Here is a 20645-nt window from a genome sequence, read left to right on the forward strand (position 1 = left end):
TGCCGAGTGCGGCTTCTTCTCTTCCCTCACACCCGATGCCTACCTCAACTGCTGCCTGGCAGGTCCCAGACCGGCGACCAACCTGGGGATGTGCATTCTCAGAAGGGTTTGGGGCGGGGCCCGCGGGGGCTGGGAAGGGCCTGGAGGGGCCGAAAGGCTGCGGGGGGTCGAGGGGTGCTCCTCCTGGTTGCTTCCCATCTCTGGCAGGCGTCGCCTAAAGAGGCCTGAAAACGAAGGAAACGGGCACCTGAGCAGGTAGAGGGAAGAGGAAAGGCACAGAAGAATAGGAAGGATCTGTCCCACATCAGTGCCACCCGTGGTTACGCCCAGGTACCAGGCCTTCAGGATCAGCGAGTTGAGGCGCCTGAGAGAAGCCTAGGCTCGCGGCTGTTCCTCAAGCCTTCTCAGGGCTTCCGGCTTGGCCCGAGGCTCTACTTCCTGCCTTGCCACAAAGACCAATGAGCTTCCAGTGTTCGTCCGGCCGGCAGAATGGCGGCCCCTAGTGGCCGCTCGGAGACCCGCTGCTGCACTCACGCTGTGGTGGTGCTGGTTACTGCTGCTCACTTCAGGAGGGCCACCTTTACCACAGGAGGGACGAATTGAGCTTTGCACCCTCTGGTCACGGGCCCGCAAACTGCCTCCGTTTGAGTGCGAAACAACGTGGGGTGTGGGTGCATACAGCTTCAGTAGATCGGGTCGCCGAGCTGCTCTAATTTGTCTCTTCGAACTCCAGCGTGAGATTTCGGCATGGGCCACCATCTGTCCTCACATCGTCTTTTCTCATTCTGAGGCCATCTTAAAACCCCAGAGAATACTTGCCGATGTCTGGCAAGTGCTTCAACTTGTTGGAGTCTACATCTAACCTGTTTGTTTTCTGTTCTAGGAATAAATCCCTCCATATTTCTGCTAGCCGCATACTCCCTGCCTCCTCCGTCTTTATTGTGTAAGTAAAAAAAAATTTTTTTACTCCGTAGTGTCAGCTAGGAAACATTCCCTCAGACAACATGTGACTTCCCGGCCCCTTGTCTTTTGTCCTTCCACCTATATGTGAGAATCTGCATGCTAACTTTTCTGAACTCACTTCTGTTTACCATGCTGCCATTAAACTTAGAGATCCACCCCACTCTGCTTTTCAAGTGAGCCCAGGCATTAGTTACCCTTGGCACCAGGACGCCTGCCTTCTCTAGTCACCAGGTACTGTAATTTAGAATGCTGAATAGAGCTCTCAGCAAGCAAAGGAGTTCAAAACACATGCACCACAAAAACGGCGGCAATCCAGGGAGCCACCACTAGGGGGCGCAAGTCTCAGTCTTCTTCTCTTAGAAGACACTGGATGCTGGGTCACCTAGAGGTCAGCAAGGGTCACAGAGCAGCCACAATGTGGCAAGGAAGCATGTGTGAGGGGAGTGAATTTGGAAGCTCATTGGTCCAGAAGAGGGTACTGCAAGGAGAGAGAGAGAGAGAGAGAGAGAGAGAGAGAGAGAGAGAGAGAGAGAGAGAGAGAGAGAGAGAGAGAGAGAGAGAGAGAGAGAGAGAGAGAGAAACAGAGAGAGAGAGAGAGAGAGAGAGAGAGAGAGAGAGGGGAGAGAGAGAGAGAAAGCAGCTCTGGCAGCTCTCTGGCAGGAGCCTCAGCTGGCAGGGGAAGGAGCTGCATCTTCCCTCAGAAGCCCACTGCTTCATCCTGATTGGCTGGACTCTGGGGTGACTAGAGGCTGGCTTCAAGAAAAAGAAGCTAGGTTCCAAGTCCTCTTATCCCTGCCCCCTTCATCTGGGCTCTCCCAATCTTTCAGCATTCTGCCTCCTCTGGCAAGTCTAAAGGGGTGAGGCCAGAGAGGCAGACGCTGCCATGATGTAGCCTGCCCCCTGACTGAGCCCTTTCGCGAGGGTTCCCAGCTTCAGCACCCCAGGGGGAAGCTTCTGCTACTTATGGCTCAGGTGGGGCAGGGAGGGATGACTGCGTTTCCAGAGGAGAATCTCTGCTCTTGAACTGCTAGAGCGTGACATGCACAAGAAGGGCCAATCAAAGCGTGGAAGAAGCTGAGCTCAGGTGCCATGGGTGCGCTGAGGAGGAGCATTTGGAGGTTGGCCAAAGGCTGTATATAGCAGAAGGCATGGGTTTTCATGACAGCAGAGAGTGTATTGTTTTGACTTCATTTTTATTTCTTGTTCAATGGGGTTTTGCCTACCTGTCTCTGTGTGTGTGTGTGGGGGGGGAGGTTGTCAGAAACCCTGGAGCTGGAGTTACAGAGGCTTGTGAACTGCCATGTGGGTTCTGGGATTGAAAATGCATCGACTGGGAGAGCACCCAGTGCTCTTAAGCTCTGAGCAAAGTCTACAGCCCACAGTGATAGTATTTTGTACTGAGAAAAACAACCTGCGGAGGAACTATCTTCTGCTTGCACAGGGCATAGTGTTTCATTCTGGTCTAAAAAATATTTTTTTGGTGCAGCAGAAAATGTGTAAATGGGGGATGCAGGAAGAGAAATGAATGTTGGATGTCCAAGATCCTAGAAGTCCATAATCCTTTATTTTTAATGTCTTCCATGTGGTTATTATTGGAGACAGGATTGCCCGTGTTTTGAGTTGTTGTCCAGCACGCTACTCTCCTGCCTCAGCCTCCCATGTACTGATATTTCAGGCATGACTCCACCAGGCCGGAGTGGGCAAAACAGCAGGATCTCAGGAGGAACAAGTGGTTTTATTTCACAGGGGATCACAAGAATTAGTAAGACTAAAGTGGGCTTGCAGGTAAACCCCAATCCAGGGAGAAGGGCATGCACGGTCTTCCTTGAGATTAGTGACTGGGTTCATTCTCGTCCACGCGGGCAACAGTGGATGCAGTGGTTTAGATAGACAGATGAATGTTCACCCATGAAGGAGTAATGGTGGTGGTCTTTGGCGGGGAACAGCATGGAGCAACAGAACTGAGAGTAGTGAACACTGAAGTGGATGGAGGGACACTTGTCTTGACCTCATTGAATGGTTATTGTGAGTGAGTGAGCGAGCGAGCGAGCGATGGAGAGCAAGGATAATATTAGATAATAGAGGTAGAATTATGTGGTGGCAGAGAAACTCCACTGCCGTTGAGAGTTCCAGCAGCCCTTTTCATGGCCTCCCCATGCTCTCGAGCCACAGAATAAGGAAGTTGAAGAGGGATGTGCTCTGTTTCCTACTGGACTTCTGACTTCAACTGATATGGGAGACTGACCAGAGCAATAAAGAATGTCAGTCTAACTTGCTCCCTGAGAAACTGTAGTTTGCTTTGACAGCATAACATCCATGGACTCAGAACCAATCAGAGGTAAAGTGCATTTCAAATTCTTTGATCCCAAGAAATGGCAGAGTTGTGCCTTCCTCTCATGAGTGCCCTACCTATAGGAGAGAGGTCAGGCCTCCTGTAGGTGTGCCTAACACGAGCCCTTCCATCCCCTACTCTAGGGTTTCTGGTGGGGCCTTGACTGCTGTGAGTTCGTGGAAGAAGTGTAGGCTACACAGAGACAGAGGCACCGTCCTTGAGGCCAGAGAGAGACTATGGCTGAAGACCCCAAATCTCCTGTGAATGCTGAAGAGTGTTCCACCACATCAGATGTTGTGGGTCAGTGTGTCTGGCTAGGGGTTTGGTGTCACTTTGGGTGCAGTAATCCTAAGTGTTTCTGTCACCAGTCATGCCATCGATTAGAAATGTGGCCTTAGGCAATACTTCTCAGGACCTGAATCTGTCCAGGTATAAGATGCCCATTCTGTGTCACGCGTCCCACGTACACATGAAACGGAGACTTTGTGGAGGGGGTACGGTAAAGATTGGCAGGGGCAGGAGTCCTCAAATGGAGTGGGTGCTTTCAGGAGACTACGGTGGGAAGGGATGCTCACACCATCTCTGCATGGTCTCTTCCAGATGAGCAACAGGATCTTCATTACCAGCCTGAAGTCCTGCCTCACACAGTTCCCCCAGAGGTAAGGAAAATGTGCAGGTCCAGAGAGAGTCCACGCCAGCAGTCACCATCTGTACCGTTTCAACTGGGTCCTAACGTCTTTGTCTCTAGACAAATTCCTGTGTTGGGAAAGTCACTTCCCTTTGGGTCTTAGTATGTTCTGACCTAAAAGGAAAACCTAAAGCGTGGTATTGTTCGGTCATCAAGTTTTGGAAAGCTCTGTAATTCTTTATGCATATCTCCGGTTTTGGAAACATTCCTATCCCTTCTCTCTGGAGTGTCCGACCTGATATTGAACAAGGATGTGTGCTCTTGCAGGAAATCATCCAAGGGCCACTGCTCCACTGCCCCCCAGCCTTTTCACCTATGATCTTCAGTCATCGAATGCCCATTCCTTTCTCATGTGATCCTTGGCATCCCATGTTTATTCCCTGTCTGTGAGTACAACAAAGCCCACAGGGCCAGCTCTGGCTTACTGTCCTGTGTGAGAAATCACGTTATTAGTACGATAAGGTTAGGAGAGAAAGAAGGAAGACCATGTGGGTGGCAGAGGACACAGAGCAAGAGGAGAAAGAAGGAAGGAAGGGAAGGAAGTAGGGAGGAAGGAAACAAGGAAGGAAGTAGAGAAGAAAGAAGGAAGGAAAAAAATGACAGGGGAATGGCAGAGCAACGTTGCAGCCAGACTTGCAAAGACACACACCTCTGGGCTTTCTTATATTCTGTATGGCATACTTGGAAAAGTATCACTGTGAGCTTTTCCCTCAGTGCAGGCGGTTGCGGAGACTAGTCTGCACAGCAGCATTAAGGAGGACAGGCACAATGTGCACAGCACACAGCTGGCTCCCAGTGCGCTGAGACTATTCCTGCACCCAGAGTGAGTGGGCATAGGAGGAGGCTCTGCAGAAATCTGGAGGCATAACTGGACCTGCCAGAGAGGCCCCGGGGAGTGTTGCAGGCCAACAGAGAACGTGTCCCGTCAGGAAGAGCATGGGCCAAGTGGAGGCCAGAGCCGGTCTCTGAGAGGCCCACGGTCCCATCTTCCCTGCTGCTTTCCAGATTAGAACAGTTCTTGGTCACCTTTCTGTCCCCGGGGAGGAAAGAGTTCAGAAAAGGTGGTTCCTAGAGAAGTGATGTGGAAGGTGACTCTGAGAAGCAGTGATACAGAAATCAGAACAATTCCAGTCCTACCACAGTGGTGTCATTGGTCCTGCTATCCTCAGATATTCCCCTCCCCCAGGCTGACCTTGCAGAGCACCCAGCTCTCCCTGTGAGCTTGCAGGGGTTGTCAGCAGTGCCTTTAGTGTCCATGTTTCCTCTCCTCACGTTGTCAGGTTGTCTTCTGTGGTCATGCATCCCTGCGGCTGCATTGCCCGGTCAGTTCGGCCAGCGCAGCTCCTGGTAAATGACTGGGGGTGATGTGCTGGGAGAGGGTGGGCTTTGGGAAGCGGTAGAGCTGGGTGTTTGGTGGGACGGAATGATGGCTGAAGGGTCCACTGTCATCAAGGATGGAGGTATGGTTTGTCATAATTCCTTCTCTCACAACCCCTTTCTGCAGGTCCCCACCATCAGTTCCCAGGACTCTCAAAGTACCAACGTGGGAAGGGACAGCACACCCCAGATCAATGACATCTCCAACCAGAACCCTGCGAACCCTGCAGTCCACTCTAGGGCCCCAGACATCTCGAACCAGGGCAGCTTTTCTGCTGAGGTAGACAGGCAGAGGGTCATGGATGCTGCCGAGGCTCTCCTGATTCTGCACAACTCCCCTCCAGCGTGGCAAGAGACTTGCAGGACAGCAGGTTGGTGGCTGCTTGGATGAGGGGCATGGAGTGGATAGACTGGGAAAACTGGAGGGCTTATGCTGAGAGAGAGGTAGCTAGAGCTGGTGGTTTCCTGCACATGTCGGCCAGGGACTCCTACTACTCAATGGGAGTGAGAAAGTGGACCCCAGTGTCTGCTTAGGTCTTCACCTATCTAGTGTTTTGCTCAATAGCAGAGGGCCAGTGCCCAGAAGTCAAGAAAACTGTGAGGTGCTAAAGGTGGGAAAGTCTTGCAGGAGGGCAGTGGAAGGAAAAGAACTAGGAGAGATGTCTCCCAGTCAGCAGCTGTGTCTCAGTCCACAGCAGCCTGACAAGGCCTAGCAGCATATGCACGGGGCATAGGTGTCTGTGATGTGGGGGAGATCGTCATCCCAACTCAGGATATTTTCCTTGTGCACATGGAACATGGATACCTTCCCAGACTGAATTTTGTCAGCAAACCTCAGAGTTCTATCCAGGAAGGGTTCTGTGAGTTCAGAGGAGAATTTCAGAGCCAGGGAAGCTTGAAAACAAGGCTGCTGGGTAAAAACAGTCAATTAAGAGCCCAGGGTGAGTGGGAATCCACTCTTTGTGGGTATCCTTGAAGGAAGATGCTAAATGAGGTTGGGGTGCTTTAGTCTCACAGGGATCTATCTGGGTGGGCAGTGTAAGCATTCCCCCCAGGCCAGGGGTAAAGGAATGCCAGGTTCCTCTGTGAGTACCTGGGGTTGACCAAATGGGAACTAGGGCAGTTAATGATGGTGGAGCCAGTGCTAGAGAGAAGGCATTCACCTAGGAACAGGTCTGTTGGTTCATCGCAGTGAGCCTCTTACACTTCTGGCACACAATGTTATGACTAGAGAGCCAGGCTGTCACATATTTGTGATCTGACTTTGCCTTTGCCTTTCTGTCTGCAGTTCCTGATGGAGAGTGAAGGCTGCAGCTGTCCCACCTCTCTGTGTCACATCAGCAAACACACTCTGCTTTGGTGACTGGCAAGGGGACATCTGCCTTGCACCCAACACTTGCCTTACGGAACCCAAAGTGGCAACCCCACTGTTTGATATATATTTTCCTGTTCACAATGGTTCTGTTTTCCTTAACCCTTTAGTTGTTTTTTGGACATTCAACCCCTCAGTGTGAGGTAGCAAAATGGCTTAAATAAGACTGGACGTTTTGACCCTGCCATCGTGTTTGTCCTTTGGAGGGCTTGGCTCTTTCATTGTGTCTTTAGAGCTGCACTGTGCAACATATGAGGAACTCTCTGTTCACAACGTTCTCAGCCTATTACAACTACATTCCCCCTTTGCCCCTAGGGCCTAGCCTTCTGGCACTACGGTATCAAGAATCACATTTTAGTAGTTGGGCTTCATGTACCACTATGATATTACTTACAGGGAGACTAACCTTTTACATTTCACTGGTCCACACTACCACACTCAAAGATTGCCTCTATACTGTGAAAAGCATAACCCTATTGACCATGACATTGAAGTAATCTAGCGCCATGGTTTTGCAACCATGTGCTCACACGCAATGCAACTGTGTCCTCTCGGGGGACAATTTTCCTGTATAGAGACAGAACACTAGACACGAAGAAGGGGGCAAGTCTCCATTCTGATCAAACCCCGTTTATTGAAAATTTTCACAGAGTTTATATAGGCACAGAGGCATGGGAATTTGCGTAAGCAAGGGTTGCTATGGATACCTAACTCTGGAATGCTCCAGCAGGGGTCTACCTTTACAGCTGCTATAATTGCAGGAGAGAGATTCCAGGTAAGTCTTGAAGCATCTGGTTAGTCAGGAAAAGGCTCCCGGAACTGCTGCTCGCAGGCAGCTGGCCTTTAATCTGATCTTATCAGTCACCTTTCGGGAAAAGGAGTAGCTCGGGGGTCTAGAATGACCAGCCCCCACAATAAACCCCAACAGGTGTCTAATTGCCGACCTATGACAAGGTCAGCTGGTTTCGGGTGAATGGCAGACTGCTGGAGAAATAGGAACCTAGGCTCTGGCAAGATGGCCATGTAGCCTGTCCCCTACAGTATAGGTTTCTACATCGATTGTAAATAGGAACTGAACAAGTGTAGTCACAACCAAAAGTTTAACCCACGGAAATACCGCTGTACAACAAGTGTCCTTATAAATACTTATCTGACACTAAGATCATTTTGTCTAATTTGGTTTTAAGGACATGGCATGTAACCACATTGCTTCCAACTGTCAGCCAAAATCTGTTTCATGATCCTTGAATTGACTACCAAAAACAAAACCCACTACTGCCCCATCTACCCCAAAAGAATAAAACAAGGGAACAGAAAATGGTTAAGTCGCAATATGGCAATGCAGTGCTGATTCAACTCTGTACTCATGAACACAAACATCCCGAATTTGCAGAATTCTCTTTTGCTGGAAACATCTTGCATAAGATAAAAAAATCTCTCATCTGGGTAAGAATTGAGACAGGTTCTGACCTCCTAAGTACATTTCCATACTGGGTCAACCTCCACATAACAGGAGAAATCTAAAACCCTGACATCCATGGGAGCCAGGGCTGACCAGGAAACTATTCAGAGGGTAGGTGGGAAATTTTTAAGTTAGGAGCCACCTAATTAGAAGAAAATCATATCCGGATGTGGCCCCATACTTTTCTGCACCTAAGGTGCTCAGGCAAAATAGAGAAAACTGATTCCAAATAAAGAAGAAGACTGTGACAGAACACAGGATGGATAGCCCATCACAGTGCAGCATCTGATGGCCAGCATCATCAAACCATAGCAAACCACGTGATTCTCAGGTCTTCTAGAATCCAAAGAACCCCGGCTTCACTTGTGGTCACACAGCTTCACCACACCATGGCCTTGTGGTAGCCATGCAGTCAGATCATGTTGGTTGGAACTGTGTTGCAAAGTTGTGGTCCAGAGAAGCCCGCAGTGTAACCTGGCAGTGGTACCCATGCCAAATCCCTGCCACACTGGCTGGCTGTGTGGAAGGAGAGTGAACCAGCAAGCCAGAGATGGACATGGGTGCTGTGTGGTGTGCCCCCAGTCCTTCTGCGTGCTGGCAGTCCCATTGAGATGCTCCTCTAAGATGGCCTGCCATGGTCGTGTCCAGGCTGCACTAGAGACCCTGGGAGAAGAGACAGTGACCACCAGTCACAAGGTTATTGCCCAAATCTAATGTTCTACCATCAGTCTTCTACTTCTGTTCTGGAGAAATGAAGAGTCAGTCATGCTTACTGTGCAGAAGTCAAGATCACCTGGAGTTCACTGGCCTGAGTGCTTTCCCATGATACTTATCTCCCCCTTAGTGCTTGACTCTCCTTGTTTGTTTGTGTGTTTGTTTTTCAAGACAGATTTGTGAGTGTGTGTGTGTGTGTGTGTGTGTGTGTGTGTGTGTGTGTGTGTGTGTGTGTGTGTGTGTAGCCCTGTCTGTCCTGGACTCTCTTTATAGCCCAGCCTGGCATCAAACTCACAGAGATCTACCTTTCTGTGTCTCCAAGTGCTTGGGTGTGTTTTTGACATGTGTGGTTTACAACAATGGCATCTTCTCCTGCTTTTCTTTTCATCTCCAAAGCTGCGAGGCCCTTGTATAATCGCTCTGGGTCAGGAGAAAGAAGTAGGGAAATTGATCAAGAGTGGGCTGATGTGAAGGGAGGCTTTGTGTCCTTTGCCTGTGCCCATTGTTGCTTGCAAGCTTAACTGTGGGGAAAGCAGCACCCGCATTCTACTAGAGGTTGCCACCTGAGCTCTGTCTACCCAGGGTCCTGTACATAAGCCCAATTAAATGTCTGTATTTACAAAGGAAGACCCAACTTCAAGTATTCTTTTTGGTATCAGAAAACAGACAAAGGTAGAAACTGGCAGGGGACATTGTGGCTGCAACAGTATTTCAAAATGCAGAGGTGGTTCTGGAGGCCAGCGATGGTTAGAGGCTGCCATAGTTTTCCTTTCAACTTGATTGCTCTGTATCTTTGAGTACAGGGATAATCATCCAGATTTCTGACAACGTTCACACTAGAAGAGAATATTTCCAACCATGTGTTCTATGAGAGATGATATTAGATATGTATGTGTAACAGTGGCCAGACCCTACAAGAAAAACACCTAAATGGAAAACAGACCAAATTCATGAGTAGTCTTCATTAACAAAATAATAAACAAGCAAAAGAAAAAAAAAGAAAAAAAACCCACAAGTGACAAATGTTAATTCGTAAAGGAAAGTTCAACATCGCAAAGTGTGTGATGCTGGGTTTTCTAGAGGAACAGGACTGAGTGGATCTCGCTGTGTGTGTGTGTGTGTGTGTGTGTGTGTGTGTGTGTTTGTGTGTGTGTGTGTGTGTTTGTGTGTGTGTTTTGCAACAACATGGATACATTAGCTTGTCTGAAACTTGGTATCTGTCACCCATCAGCTCCACTAAGATTCTGAAGGCCTGGATATGTCTTTTGGCACCTTGTATTCACTACCTACTGTTAGGCTGCCAGCTACAGAGCTGATTCCACAGCACCTTAGAGAATGTGGGAGCACTGTGGCAAGAGCCTGGAGGTCACCTAGATAGGAGAAAACCTTGGTCAAGGTATAGGGAAGGCTTGCTTTGAACTGGATACCAAGAATGTGGCACAAACCAGTTCTATAGCACGAGTACTCTTTGGCCTACTCAGCGTGTTGTTTGTCTACATTTCTGGTAAAAATTAATGTAATCCTGAAGGATTTGAAGCCAACAAGGAAGAGTGGTTTTGTAAGTTTTATTTTGGGGTGTGGTCATGAACATATACCTGGGAGTTTAGGTACAGCTTCTTGCTGTGTGTGCATATGTGTGTGTGTGTGTGTGTGTGTGTGTGTGTGTTTCTGCTAGTGTGTGTATGTGTGTGTGTTTGTATGTGTGTGTCTGAGCACTCATGAAGGTGTGCAAAATGTCCATATCTGTTTCTTTCTCAAACTGTATCCACATTTGTCTATAAGACATGGTTTCCTCACTGGCCACCAACTGTCCGAGCATACTAGGCCAGCAGGTCTATGAATGACAGAGAGTCACCACTCTCAATTTCTGCCACTCTGGAGTTATAAGCAGACAAAACCATTTGTACCAGGCCTTTAGCATGGAGTGTGGGAATGGCCTCGCATCCTCATGCATGTAAGTCAAAAGACTTCCTTAGCTTTCCGCCCTCTCTTTCTCCCTCTCTCTCTCTCTCTCTCTCTCTCTCTCTCTCTCTCTCTCTCTCTCTCTCTCTCTCTCTGTCATTGAGTGTCTGTCTGTCTCTCTCTCTCTCTCTCTCTCTCTCTCTCTCTCTCACACACACACACACACACACACACACACACACACACACACAAACACACACACATGCTTCTCATAAGAATTTAGACATATTTTTTAACTTAGCAAAAAAGGTATGAGATGTCACTATGGCATTTTTGAACAAATTATAGTGTAGTCGATGCCTTTCCTTCTTATTCCCACCCACAGGACTGTGCATGACCTATACTTGTAACCTTACCACTTCAGCCTCTCTTTTCTATTTATCCTTCCTTCCTTCCTTCCTTCCTTCCTTCATTCACTTTACATCCTGTGTGCAGCACCCTCCTCCTCCTCTCTTCCCAGTGGCCCGGCCCCAACCAAAACCACCCCGATTCTCCCTCCCTTTCTCAGATAAAGGGAAGGTCCCCCCGTGGGCACCTATCTGTCCTGGCACACTAAGTCGCTGAAGGGCTAGGTGATCCCTCTCCCACTGAACCCAGACAAAACAGACCAGTAGCAGAATGGGATCCAAAGGGAGGTATCAGAGTCAGTGGCAAGCCCATCCCCACCACGCTCCAGTTGTTGCAGGACCAAAATGAAGATCAAACTGTTCATCTGCTACATGTGTGCAGAGGGCCATGATTAGTCCCTGCATGCTCTTTTGTTGCTGGTTCAGTCACTCTGAGCCCCTATGGGAACAGTTTAGTTGACTCTGTAGATCTTCTTGTGCTGTTCTTGACCACTCTGGCTCCCTCAGTCCTTCCCCCAGCTCTTCCATAGGACTCTAAAGTTTGGGTCTCTGCGTCTGCTTCCACGTGGAGATGGCTGAAGTCCCTCAGAGAACAGCTATGCTAGGCTCCTCTGTGTAATCACAGAGGAATAACACTCATAGTCTCAGGGATTGGTTCTCTGCCATGGTGTGGTTCTCAAGTAGGGCCAGGCATTGGTTGTCCATCCCCTCAATCATTCCCACAGCTGTAGGCGGGACAAATCTCTCGTCAATGGTTCTGTGGGTCTTTGATGTCCTTATCCCTCCCCTGGAAATCCTACCAGGCTATAGGAGGAGGCCAATCTGGCTCCATATCCCCAGCAGGAAGGAATCTCAGGAGGACGGCCTCAATAGACTTCCTGGAGCCCCCCTATCCCAAGTCTCTGGCACAACCAAAGGATGCCCCCTACCTCTGATTTTTGTTCTCTCGAGGAGCCCTCTGTGCCCGCCCCGGCTCTCCCTACTCCTAGTCTCCCCCCTGGTCCCATTCCCATGCCCTCTTCTACTCAGTTCCCTCCCTCCGTTCTCGTCCAGCGCCTACTTTATTTCCCCAACTGAGTAAGATTCAAGCATCTTCCCTTGAGCCCTCCGTATTACTTAGAATTCTTTGGGTCTGTAGATTGTAGCCACATTATCCTGTTTTTTATAGCCAATGTCTCTCAGGTGATCTTTTGTCGTTCCATCTACTTGCCTGTAAATAGCATGATGTTTTTTTTAACAGGTGAGTAGTATTTCATTGTACGAATGTCCCATACTTTCTTTATCCATCCTTCAGCTGAGAGACAGTTAGGTTGTTTCCTATTCTGACTATTACAAATAAATCTGCATGTAAAGCATAGGCATAGATCCATAGTAGAGCAAGTGCACCTGTGGTAAGGTGGAGCATCTTTCGTGTGTATGCTCAGGAATCGTATAGCTGGGTGTGGAGGTAGTATTATTCCAAATTTTCTGAGAGTGCTCCAGATTGTTTCCAAAGTGGTTGTGACAGTTTGTTGTCCCACCAGCAATGGAGGAGTGTTCCACTTGATCCACATCTTCGCCAACATGTGCCGTCACTTGAGTTTTTATCTTAGCTATTCTGATAGGAGTAAGACGGAATCTCAGAGTCATTTTGATTTTCATTTCCATGATAACCAAAGGGTGTTGACCATTTCTTAATGTGTTTCTCGTCCATTCGATGTTCCTCTGTTGAGAATTATCTGTTTTTCCCTGAACCCTATTTTTTTTTAAAGTAAGGTTATTTCATTTGTTGGTGTTTAATTTGTTGAGATCTTTGTATATTTTTTGATATTAGTCCTCTCTCCAATGTAGGAATGGTGAAGAACCTTTCGCAGTCTGGAGGCTGCTGTTTCATCCTATTGACAGTGTCCTCTGCCTCAAGGAAGCTTTTCAGTCTCAAGAGGTCCCATTTTTTACTCATTGATCTTACTGCCTGAGCAGTTCTGTTCAGAATGTTGTTTCCTGTACCAATGCGTTCAAGGCCATTCCCCACTTGCTCTTCTATTAGATTTAGTGTATCCAGTTTTGTTGAGGTCTTTGATCCCCTTGGATTTGAGTTTTGTACAGGATGATGAACATTGATCCATTTTTGTTCTTGTCAAGGCAGACATCTAGTTAGAGCAATAGCATTGGTTGGAGATGCATTCAATTTTCCGTTGTGTTGTTTTGTCTTATTTTCAAAAATCAAATGTTGGTAGGTGTGTGGGCTTATTTCTGGGGCTTGGATGAGATTCCATTGAACAATTTGTTTAGTTTTTAGGACAAAACCTTACTGTTTTGTATTATTATTGCTCTGTAGTACATCTTGAAACAAGGAATTGTGAAACAAGGATTTATTGTACACAATTGTTTTAGCTATCCTGTTGTTTCCCATGTAAGGTAAAGGATTGCTCTTTTAAGGTCTGTAAAGAATTGTGTTGGAATTCCATGAGAATTGTTTTGAGTTTGCACATTACTTTTGGTAAGATGGCCATTTTTAGTATGTTTATTCTCCTGGTCAAACAGCATGGGAGATCTGTCCATGTTATTTTATCTTCTTCAAATTCTTCCTTCAAAGACTTGAAGTTCTTGTCATACAAGCCTTTCCCTTTGTTGGTTAGATTTACACCAAGATATTTGACATTATTTTTGTCTATTGTGAATTGTGTTGTTTCCATAATTTCCTTCTCGACCCTTTATAGTTTATTTAATGAAGGGCTACTGATTATTTTTTTAGTTGGTTTGCATCCAGTCTCTTTGCTGAAAGTGCTTTAACAGCTGTAGAATTTCTCTGGTAGAATTTTGGGTGTCATTTATGTATACTATTGTATAATCTGTGAATGGCAATATCTTGACTCTTTCTTTTCCAATTTGTGTCCCCTTGATCTCACTTGGTTGTCTTATTGCTCTAGCTTGAATTTCAAGTACTATATTTTAGTGCTATGGAGAGAGTGGCGAGACTTGTCTTCTCTCTGATTTTAGTGGAATTGCTTTACGTTTCTCGCCACTTAATTTGATGGTGTCTATTGGCTTGCTGTATATTGCCTTTCTCACGTTTAAGTATCTGCCTTGTATCAGTGATCACTCCAAGTCTTTCAACATGAATGGCTTTGGGATTCTCTCAAAGGATTTTTATGCATCTAATGATATGCTCATGTGCTTTTTGTATTTCAATTTATCAATATGGTGGATTCTATTGGTGGATATTTGTATACTGAACCATCGCTGTAATCCGGGGATGAAGCCAACTTGAACATGGTGGCTGTTTTTTTTAAATGTGTTCTTCAACTGGTCTGTGAGTATCTTATTGAGTATTTATTCTGAGTTTTTTCGAGACTAAGTGTGCACGACCATGCCCAGCGCTTTGTTGAGTATTTTCGCATCTATGTTAACAAGGGAAATGGGTCTGACATTCCCTTTCTGGATTGAATCTTTGTGTGGTTCAGGTATCAATGTTTCTGTGCTAAGACCAACAGGCCCAGAGCCTTTCCTCTTGGTTGGGAGACTTTTCATAGCTCTTTCTATTTCCTCAGTGGTTATAGGACCTTAAAATTGTTTAACTCACCATGATTTAAAGTCGGTAAGTTGTACCTATCAAGAAAATCACCCATTTCATTTTGATTTTCCTATTATGTGGAGTAGTACAGGCTTTTGAAGTAAGACCTAATAATTCTTTGGATTTCCTCAGCGTCTATTTTTATGGCCCCCTTTTCATTACTGATGTTATTAATTTGGATACTGGCTCTCTGCCTTTAAGTTTGTTTAGATAAGAGTTTGTCTATCTTGTTGATTTTCTCGAAGAATCAGCTCTTGGTTTCCTTGATATTTTATATTGTTGTCTTTGTCTCTAACTGTTGATTTCATCCCCAAGAATGATTATTTCCTGTGGAAGACTCGTCTTCAGTGTGTCTGTTTCTCTTTGCTCTAAGGCTTTCAGGCATATTTTTTATTCAGTAGGCTGAGATCTATCCAATGTCTTCACGAAGGAACTTAGTGTTACGAACTTCCTATTAGCACGACTATCTTGTATGCTCTAAGTTTGCATATGTTGTGTCTATATTTTCATTGGATTTTAGAAAGTCTGACATTTCATTCTTAATTTCTTCCCTAGAGTGGTCTTTGAATAGAGAGTTGTTCAGTTTCCATGAGTTTATCCGCTCTCTGTTTTTGTTGAAATCCAGTCGTAATCCATGGTGTTCTATGAAAATCCATGGTGTTATTTCCTGTGCTGTTTGATATTATTGGGTGGTTTGCATGCCTACCTTCCTGGGCACCACTTGGGTGCAGGTGCCCCAGAAGCCAGAAGAGCTTGCTGGACCCTCTGGGACTCAATTTGCTGTAGATGACTAAGAGCTGCCTTGTGGGTCCTGGGAAAAGAAGCCAGATCCTCGAGACCAGCAGACTGTGTTCTGATGTGCCTAACCATCTCTCTGGCACATCAAAACACTATTGAAATATGGCTCACTATGTAGCCCCAGATGGGCTTCAACCCACTGTGTGGTCCAGACTGTCTTTAGCCCCAGTTGTCTTCACGCCTTTGCCTTCTGAGTGCTGGGGTTTTAGGCAGGAGCCCCATGGTGAGCTCTTTCTGGTGTTCTTTCAGCCACAGGGTTGAGCTCCAGTACTTGTAGGCTCAGAGTAGAAGACGAGGTGTGGGAAGCAGTATTTGATCCTGGAAAAAACTCTCTGTTCTTTCTGTGGATGGCAATGGCATTTCAGGGAGGGGACAACCTTCATGAACTGGCAGAAAGGACAGCAATTTCCCTTCTTCCACAGCCCCCATTAAGAACTTAATGTCATCCTGCTTTCATGTATGTCCTCTGCTCTCTTTAGCGCCCAGATGACTTTCAAGCAATCTTCATTAACTACGGCCGTAGGCAACTCTACAGTAAGAGGACACATCCATTGACATCATATTTCTGGGTCTTATAACCTAAGGGTGAAGACAAATACAACGAGCACTCTTTTGCCCAACCATATAGTGTTGATTTTAAATGCAGCGAGCCCAACCTTTGGGTTTTACCAATGAAGACTCAAAAGGCAGATGCTGTGGTGAAAGCTTACTAGCTCAAAGAGGCAGAGAAAGCACCCGGAGGACCTCCCTCCTCACCCACTGTCCCAGAAAGAAAAATCCCCTTCTTCTTGATGCAGTCTTACAGCTCTTTCAAACTGAATGTCTCTGCTTTCTACCTCCTGCGTCTCTCTTTATGTGCTCTGGACTACCTCTCACTCTCTGTGTGTTTTTTCATAGTCACTCCCTGTCTACTAGTGGCTTGCTCTTCCTCTTGACCTATGCTGGACTCTATTTAATCCTATTCACAGGAAGCTCTTAAATTATGGTGTATGCTAGGGCTCAGTCATACCACACCTAGAAACAGGTTTTTCCCGTACACAGTCTCAGGGTTCACGACGTAGTCAAATATGCTGCAACATTTCCTCCTTTTGTCTCAATGAGAGACTTTTCTCTAACATCAATAAACCGTGTACTAGCTGGACATTTACAATGTCCAGTCCATTATTATTTAGTAACCTTGGAAAAGGTACTCTATCTCTCCTCTCTTGGTCAAGTCTAAACTTCTGTAACTATATCTCTATCTTAACTTGCATTTCTCAACATAGGAACATCTTTTAGACCTTAAAACATCCCCTTCAATTCTTACAACTAAGCTAGACTGTGAGACTATATCTCATCTTCAACCTCAACAGAGACCTGAGAAAGATAAACAAAAACTGAATAAACAGGGAGTGCAGAGCAAGCTGCTTCCAAAACTGTAGAAAAGACAGAGCATGCTGGCTACCTGCACAGTCACTCAACATTCCTCTGCAGCATAGGAGCATCCATGCCTTCTGATTGCTGGTCCAGAATATTTGATAGATTTTTCTGTGAAGCAGGAATTATGAAGGACTTGTCTCCCTTTTCCTGGCAGAAATCAGCAGTTGACTTTCTTTGTGTCCTGCTTGTCCACATTATGCTATCACCAGTTGAGGCAAGGGCAGTTTCCTTGCCCAGTGACTGCTTTGCCACAGTTGAAGCAGACTCCATATGGAGGTTGTTCAGTGGTCATCATCTTCTTTGACGTAGGCAGGGGTACTGCCAGAACGGACATGTCTCATTGGGCAAAGACTTTAAATGAATAAAACATGTTTATATGCCACTTTCCGGAGATCTCTCAGGTTTTCGAAGACCACCTGTCTCTCTCTAATACATCTGAATTGTTAATTTCTAGGCACATTTCTATAATTGACCAACCTGGTATATAACAAAACCACATATTTAATTGACTATAAATTTGAATTTCTTAATTATCCTAAACAGGTTGCAATAGTAGCTTTCAAAAGGGCTAAAACTTCACATTGAGTTTTTTTTTTCAAGAAAGGGATTCTCCATGAAGCACTTGATGTCCTAGAACTCACTCTGTAGACCAGGCTAGCCTCAAACTCAGAGATTCACCTGCCACTGCCTCCTGAGAGCTGGGATTAAAAGTGTGCACCACCACTGCCTGTCTTCACCTTGCATTTTTAAAAATTATATAAGTACAATACCAAACTATCACCTTAGTTTGTATCAATATTCAAAGAGTTATGACAATGTAACTAAATATAACCTTAATGTATCAATATACAAAGATCTAGAGCAATGTAAGAGTTTTGCCTAGTATTGGCTCTACAGTTTGAGTAGAATCAATTATCAACCCTTTTCCCTCTGTTACTCCAATACTGTTTCTATATCCCCCACTTGTTTCTTAATAAAAGGAAAATATTTTTTTAACTCTAACACAGTAAAAAGTATTTACAAAAGTGAAACAGTTTCTGCCATGCTTTCTCCGATGTCCAGCTTGGTTGTATTGGGAAGTCTTAATATTAAGTATTTTTTAGACCAAATTCTGTAAAATGTTCATGTCAGTGTTCTGCGAGCTCGGCAGTTTGAATGCCCTAAGCAGTTTGCAGTCCAAAGCTGATCTGTGGCGGGTGTTTGTCAGCTTAGTGGCAATCTTGACCAGGCAGAACACAGCAGTCCACCCAAAGGTGCCCATGGTTTTAGCAGAGCCTGGCACTAGAAGTGGCATGGGGCAGTTTTGCCCAGTAGTGGCATTGCCACAGGACAGGTGGATTCATTGTTGCAGGGCCCCACCATCATCTTGGAGACTTAAAAGAATACTGTTAGGAATGCTATGAAATTTAAACTTTTTAAGTGCCATATTCAGATCTCCTAAGGGTTTGAGGACCACAATCTCTTACGTGCATCCAACGTACACAAACAACTGTCGTCCTAGATTCTTGCTTCAGATTCAAACCTGGAAACACATACAGGAAGCTAGATGAAACTTATTTCTGGAATTAGTTAATACTCTATGACTACTAGTATCATGACAGAAAGTTTATATTTGCATAATAATATTATCGATTTTGAGACACTATTTAAACCTCAAGAAAAGTTTTAGAGAGTTAAACGAAAACCAAAACATGAGATCAGTGTCAATAGAAGAGTCCTTTGGCTTTTGTTTTCTTCCATCCCATGCCAGGTGGCTCTTCTGATGAGACATATTTTGAATTTTCCTTTAATAAGCATACGTGGGTTTAGAAGAGAGGCCCAAGTTTCCAACTCTAACGTCAGCTTTAATTTTTAACTGAACTGGGACCACATAAAAACCACTTGCTACGTATATGTCTGCAAGGGGCAGCAATACTATTTGGCCAGTTTACACTTATCTTGTGACATTGTCTCTTGATGTCCATTGTTTTTCTTCAGATGCTTCATTTTATTTTGGTGGTCTCTGGATTCTTTAGTAGAATGCTTTTATTCTTCTGAAAGATAAAAGTAAAACCCTGCTACAACCCTAGCTCTGGGGGTGCCCCTTTTTTTAAGCACATTTTATCTTTCCTAGGGCAAAACAGATTTTGGCAACAGAAAAAGTATTATCTTTTAATTAAATTTATTAAAAATTTGATATTTTGAAACTACATATACCTTAGCAAGTATAGATAAAAATGCCTGTTTTTCCCTTCTCTTTATATATATAAAGTCAATGTTTAAATAAACATCTAAAGTTAAGTCATAGATCATTGAAGGACTTTAACTTTCAAGTTTGTCCTGATTTTTGCAAATGGATTTTAAGTTTTTGTTACTGTAACTCTTATATACCTGCCTCTGCCTCCCAACTGTTGGGATTAAAGATATGTGGCTCCCAGAAGCTGGAATTAAAAGTGTGAATCCTCAGGTAATAAAAAAAAGTGTGAACAACCACCCCCATGTTCATTGTAACTCTAGAATATCAAAACAACTAATTTTTTTCATTTTTTCTTCTTTATTAATTTATTCTCGTTACATCTCAATGGTTATCCCTTCCCTTGTATCCTCCCATTCTTCCCTCCCTCCCATTTTCTCCTTATTCCCCTCCCCTATGGCTGTTCCTGAGGGGGATTACCTCCCCCTGTATATGTTCATAGGGTATCAAGTCTCTTCTTGGTAACCTGCTGTCCTTCCTCTGAGTGCCACCAGGTCTCCCCCTCCAGGGGACATGGTCAAAGGTGAGGCACCAGAGTATGTGAGAAAGTAATATCCCACTCTCCACTCTACTGTGGAGAGTGTTCTGTCCATTGTCTAGATCTGGGTAGGGGTTTAAGGTTTACCGCCTATATTGTCCTTGGCTGGTGCCTTAGTTTGAGCGGGACCCCTGTGCCCAAATCTGCCTATCATAATGTTCTACTTGTAGGCTTCTAGGACCCTCTAGATCCTTCTACTTTGCCATTCTCCCATGCTTCTCTCATCTAGAGTCCCACCAGAATGTCCTCCCCTCTGTCTCAGTTTCCTGGTAAGTGAAGGCTTTCGTGGGACATGCCCCTTGGGCTAATATGCAGATATAAGTGAGTATATACCATTTGAGTCTTTCTGCTTCTGGGTTAACTCACTCATTATGATCATTTCTAGCTCAATCCATTTATCCACAAATTTTGGGAATTCCTTGTTTTTAATAGCTGAATAGTATTCCATAGTGTATGTGTACCACAGTTTCTTTATCCATTCTTCTATTGAGGGACACTTAGGCTGCAAAACAACTAATTTATAGAGATCTGCCTATCTCTGTTGGGATTAAAGCCATGGGCTATCGCCACATGGCTCAAATCTTTTATCTTAGCTCCAAATAATTCCAACACTTAGAGATCTAGAAAACAAGTTTAAACAACTTTTGTAACCCCTACAATCTACTTAAAACATTTAAAACCTCTTAAGTGGGTGTTTTAATATCAAACAACAAAAATATTCCTTTTATTTAAGAAGAAAACTAAAAAGCTGATGTCCAAGATGGTGTATGCCATGTGGTAATTTACAGTCTAACACAGAATTAAAGCATGTGGTTTAAGAAAATCCACTTTTAGCCGGGCGTGCTGGCACATGCCTTTAATCCCAGCAATCGGGGAGGGGGCAGGTG

At 45.3% G+C, this 20645-nt stretch overlaps 1 protein-coding gene across 1 annotated transcript in view; it reads left to right on the forward strand.

Annotated features, from left to right (window-relative positions):
* Positions 1-886: 886 nt before the first annotated feature.
* The window catches only part of LOC311601214 (uncharacterized protein), a gene marked incomplete at its 3' end in the record, with an annotated part of 30442 nt that continues 10683 nt past the window's right edge, over positions 887-20645 (forward strand). Inside the window, exons 1-6 of the mRNA XM_084788608.1 lie at positions 887-943; positions 3439-3595; positions 3896-3954; positions 4251-4369; positions 5264-5330; positions 5488-5731. Coding sequence (XP_084644734.1) covers positions 3532-3595; positions 3896-3954; positions 4251-4369; positions 5264-5330; positions 5488-5731 — 553 coding nt within the window. The 5' untranslated portion in view covers positions 887-943; positions 3439-3531. The remainder of the gene's footprint in view (positions 944-3438; positions 3596-3895; positions 3955-4250; positions 4370-5263; positions 5331-5487; positions 5732-20645) is intronic.

This window comes from Acomys minous (assembly GCF_964271855.1).
Source record: "Acomys minous genome assembly, chromosome: 7".
Taxonomy (NCBI): Eukaryota; Metazoa; Chordata; class Mammalia; order Rodentia; family Muridae; genus Acomys; species Acomys minous.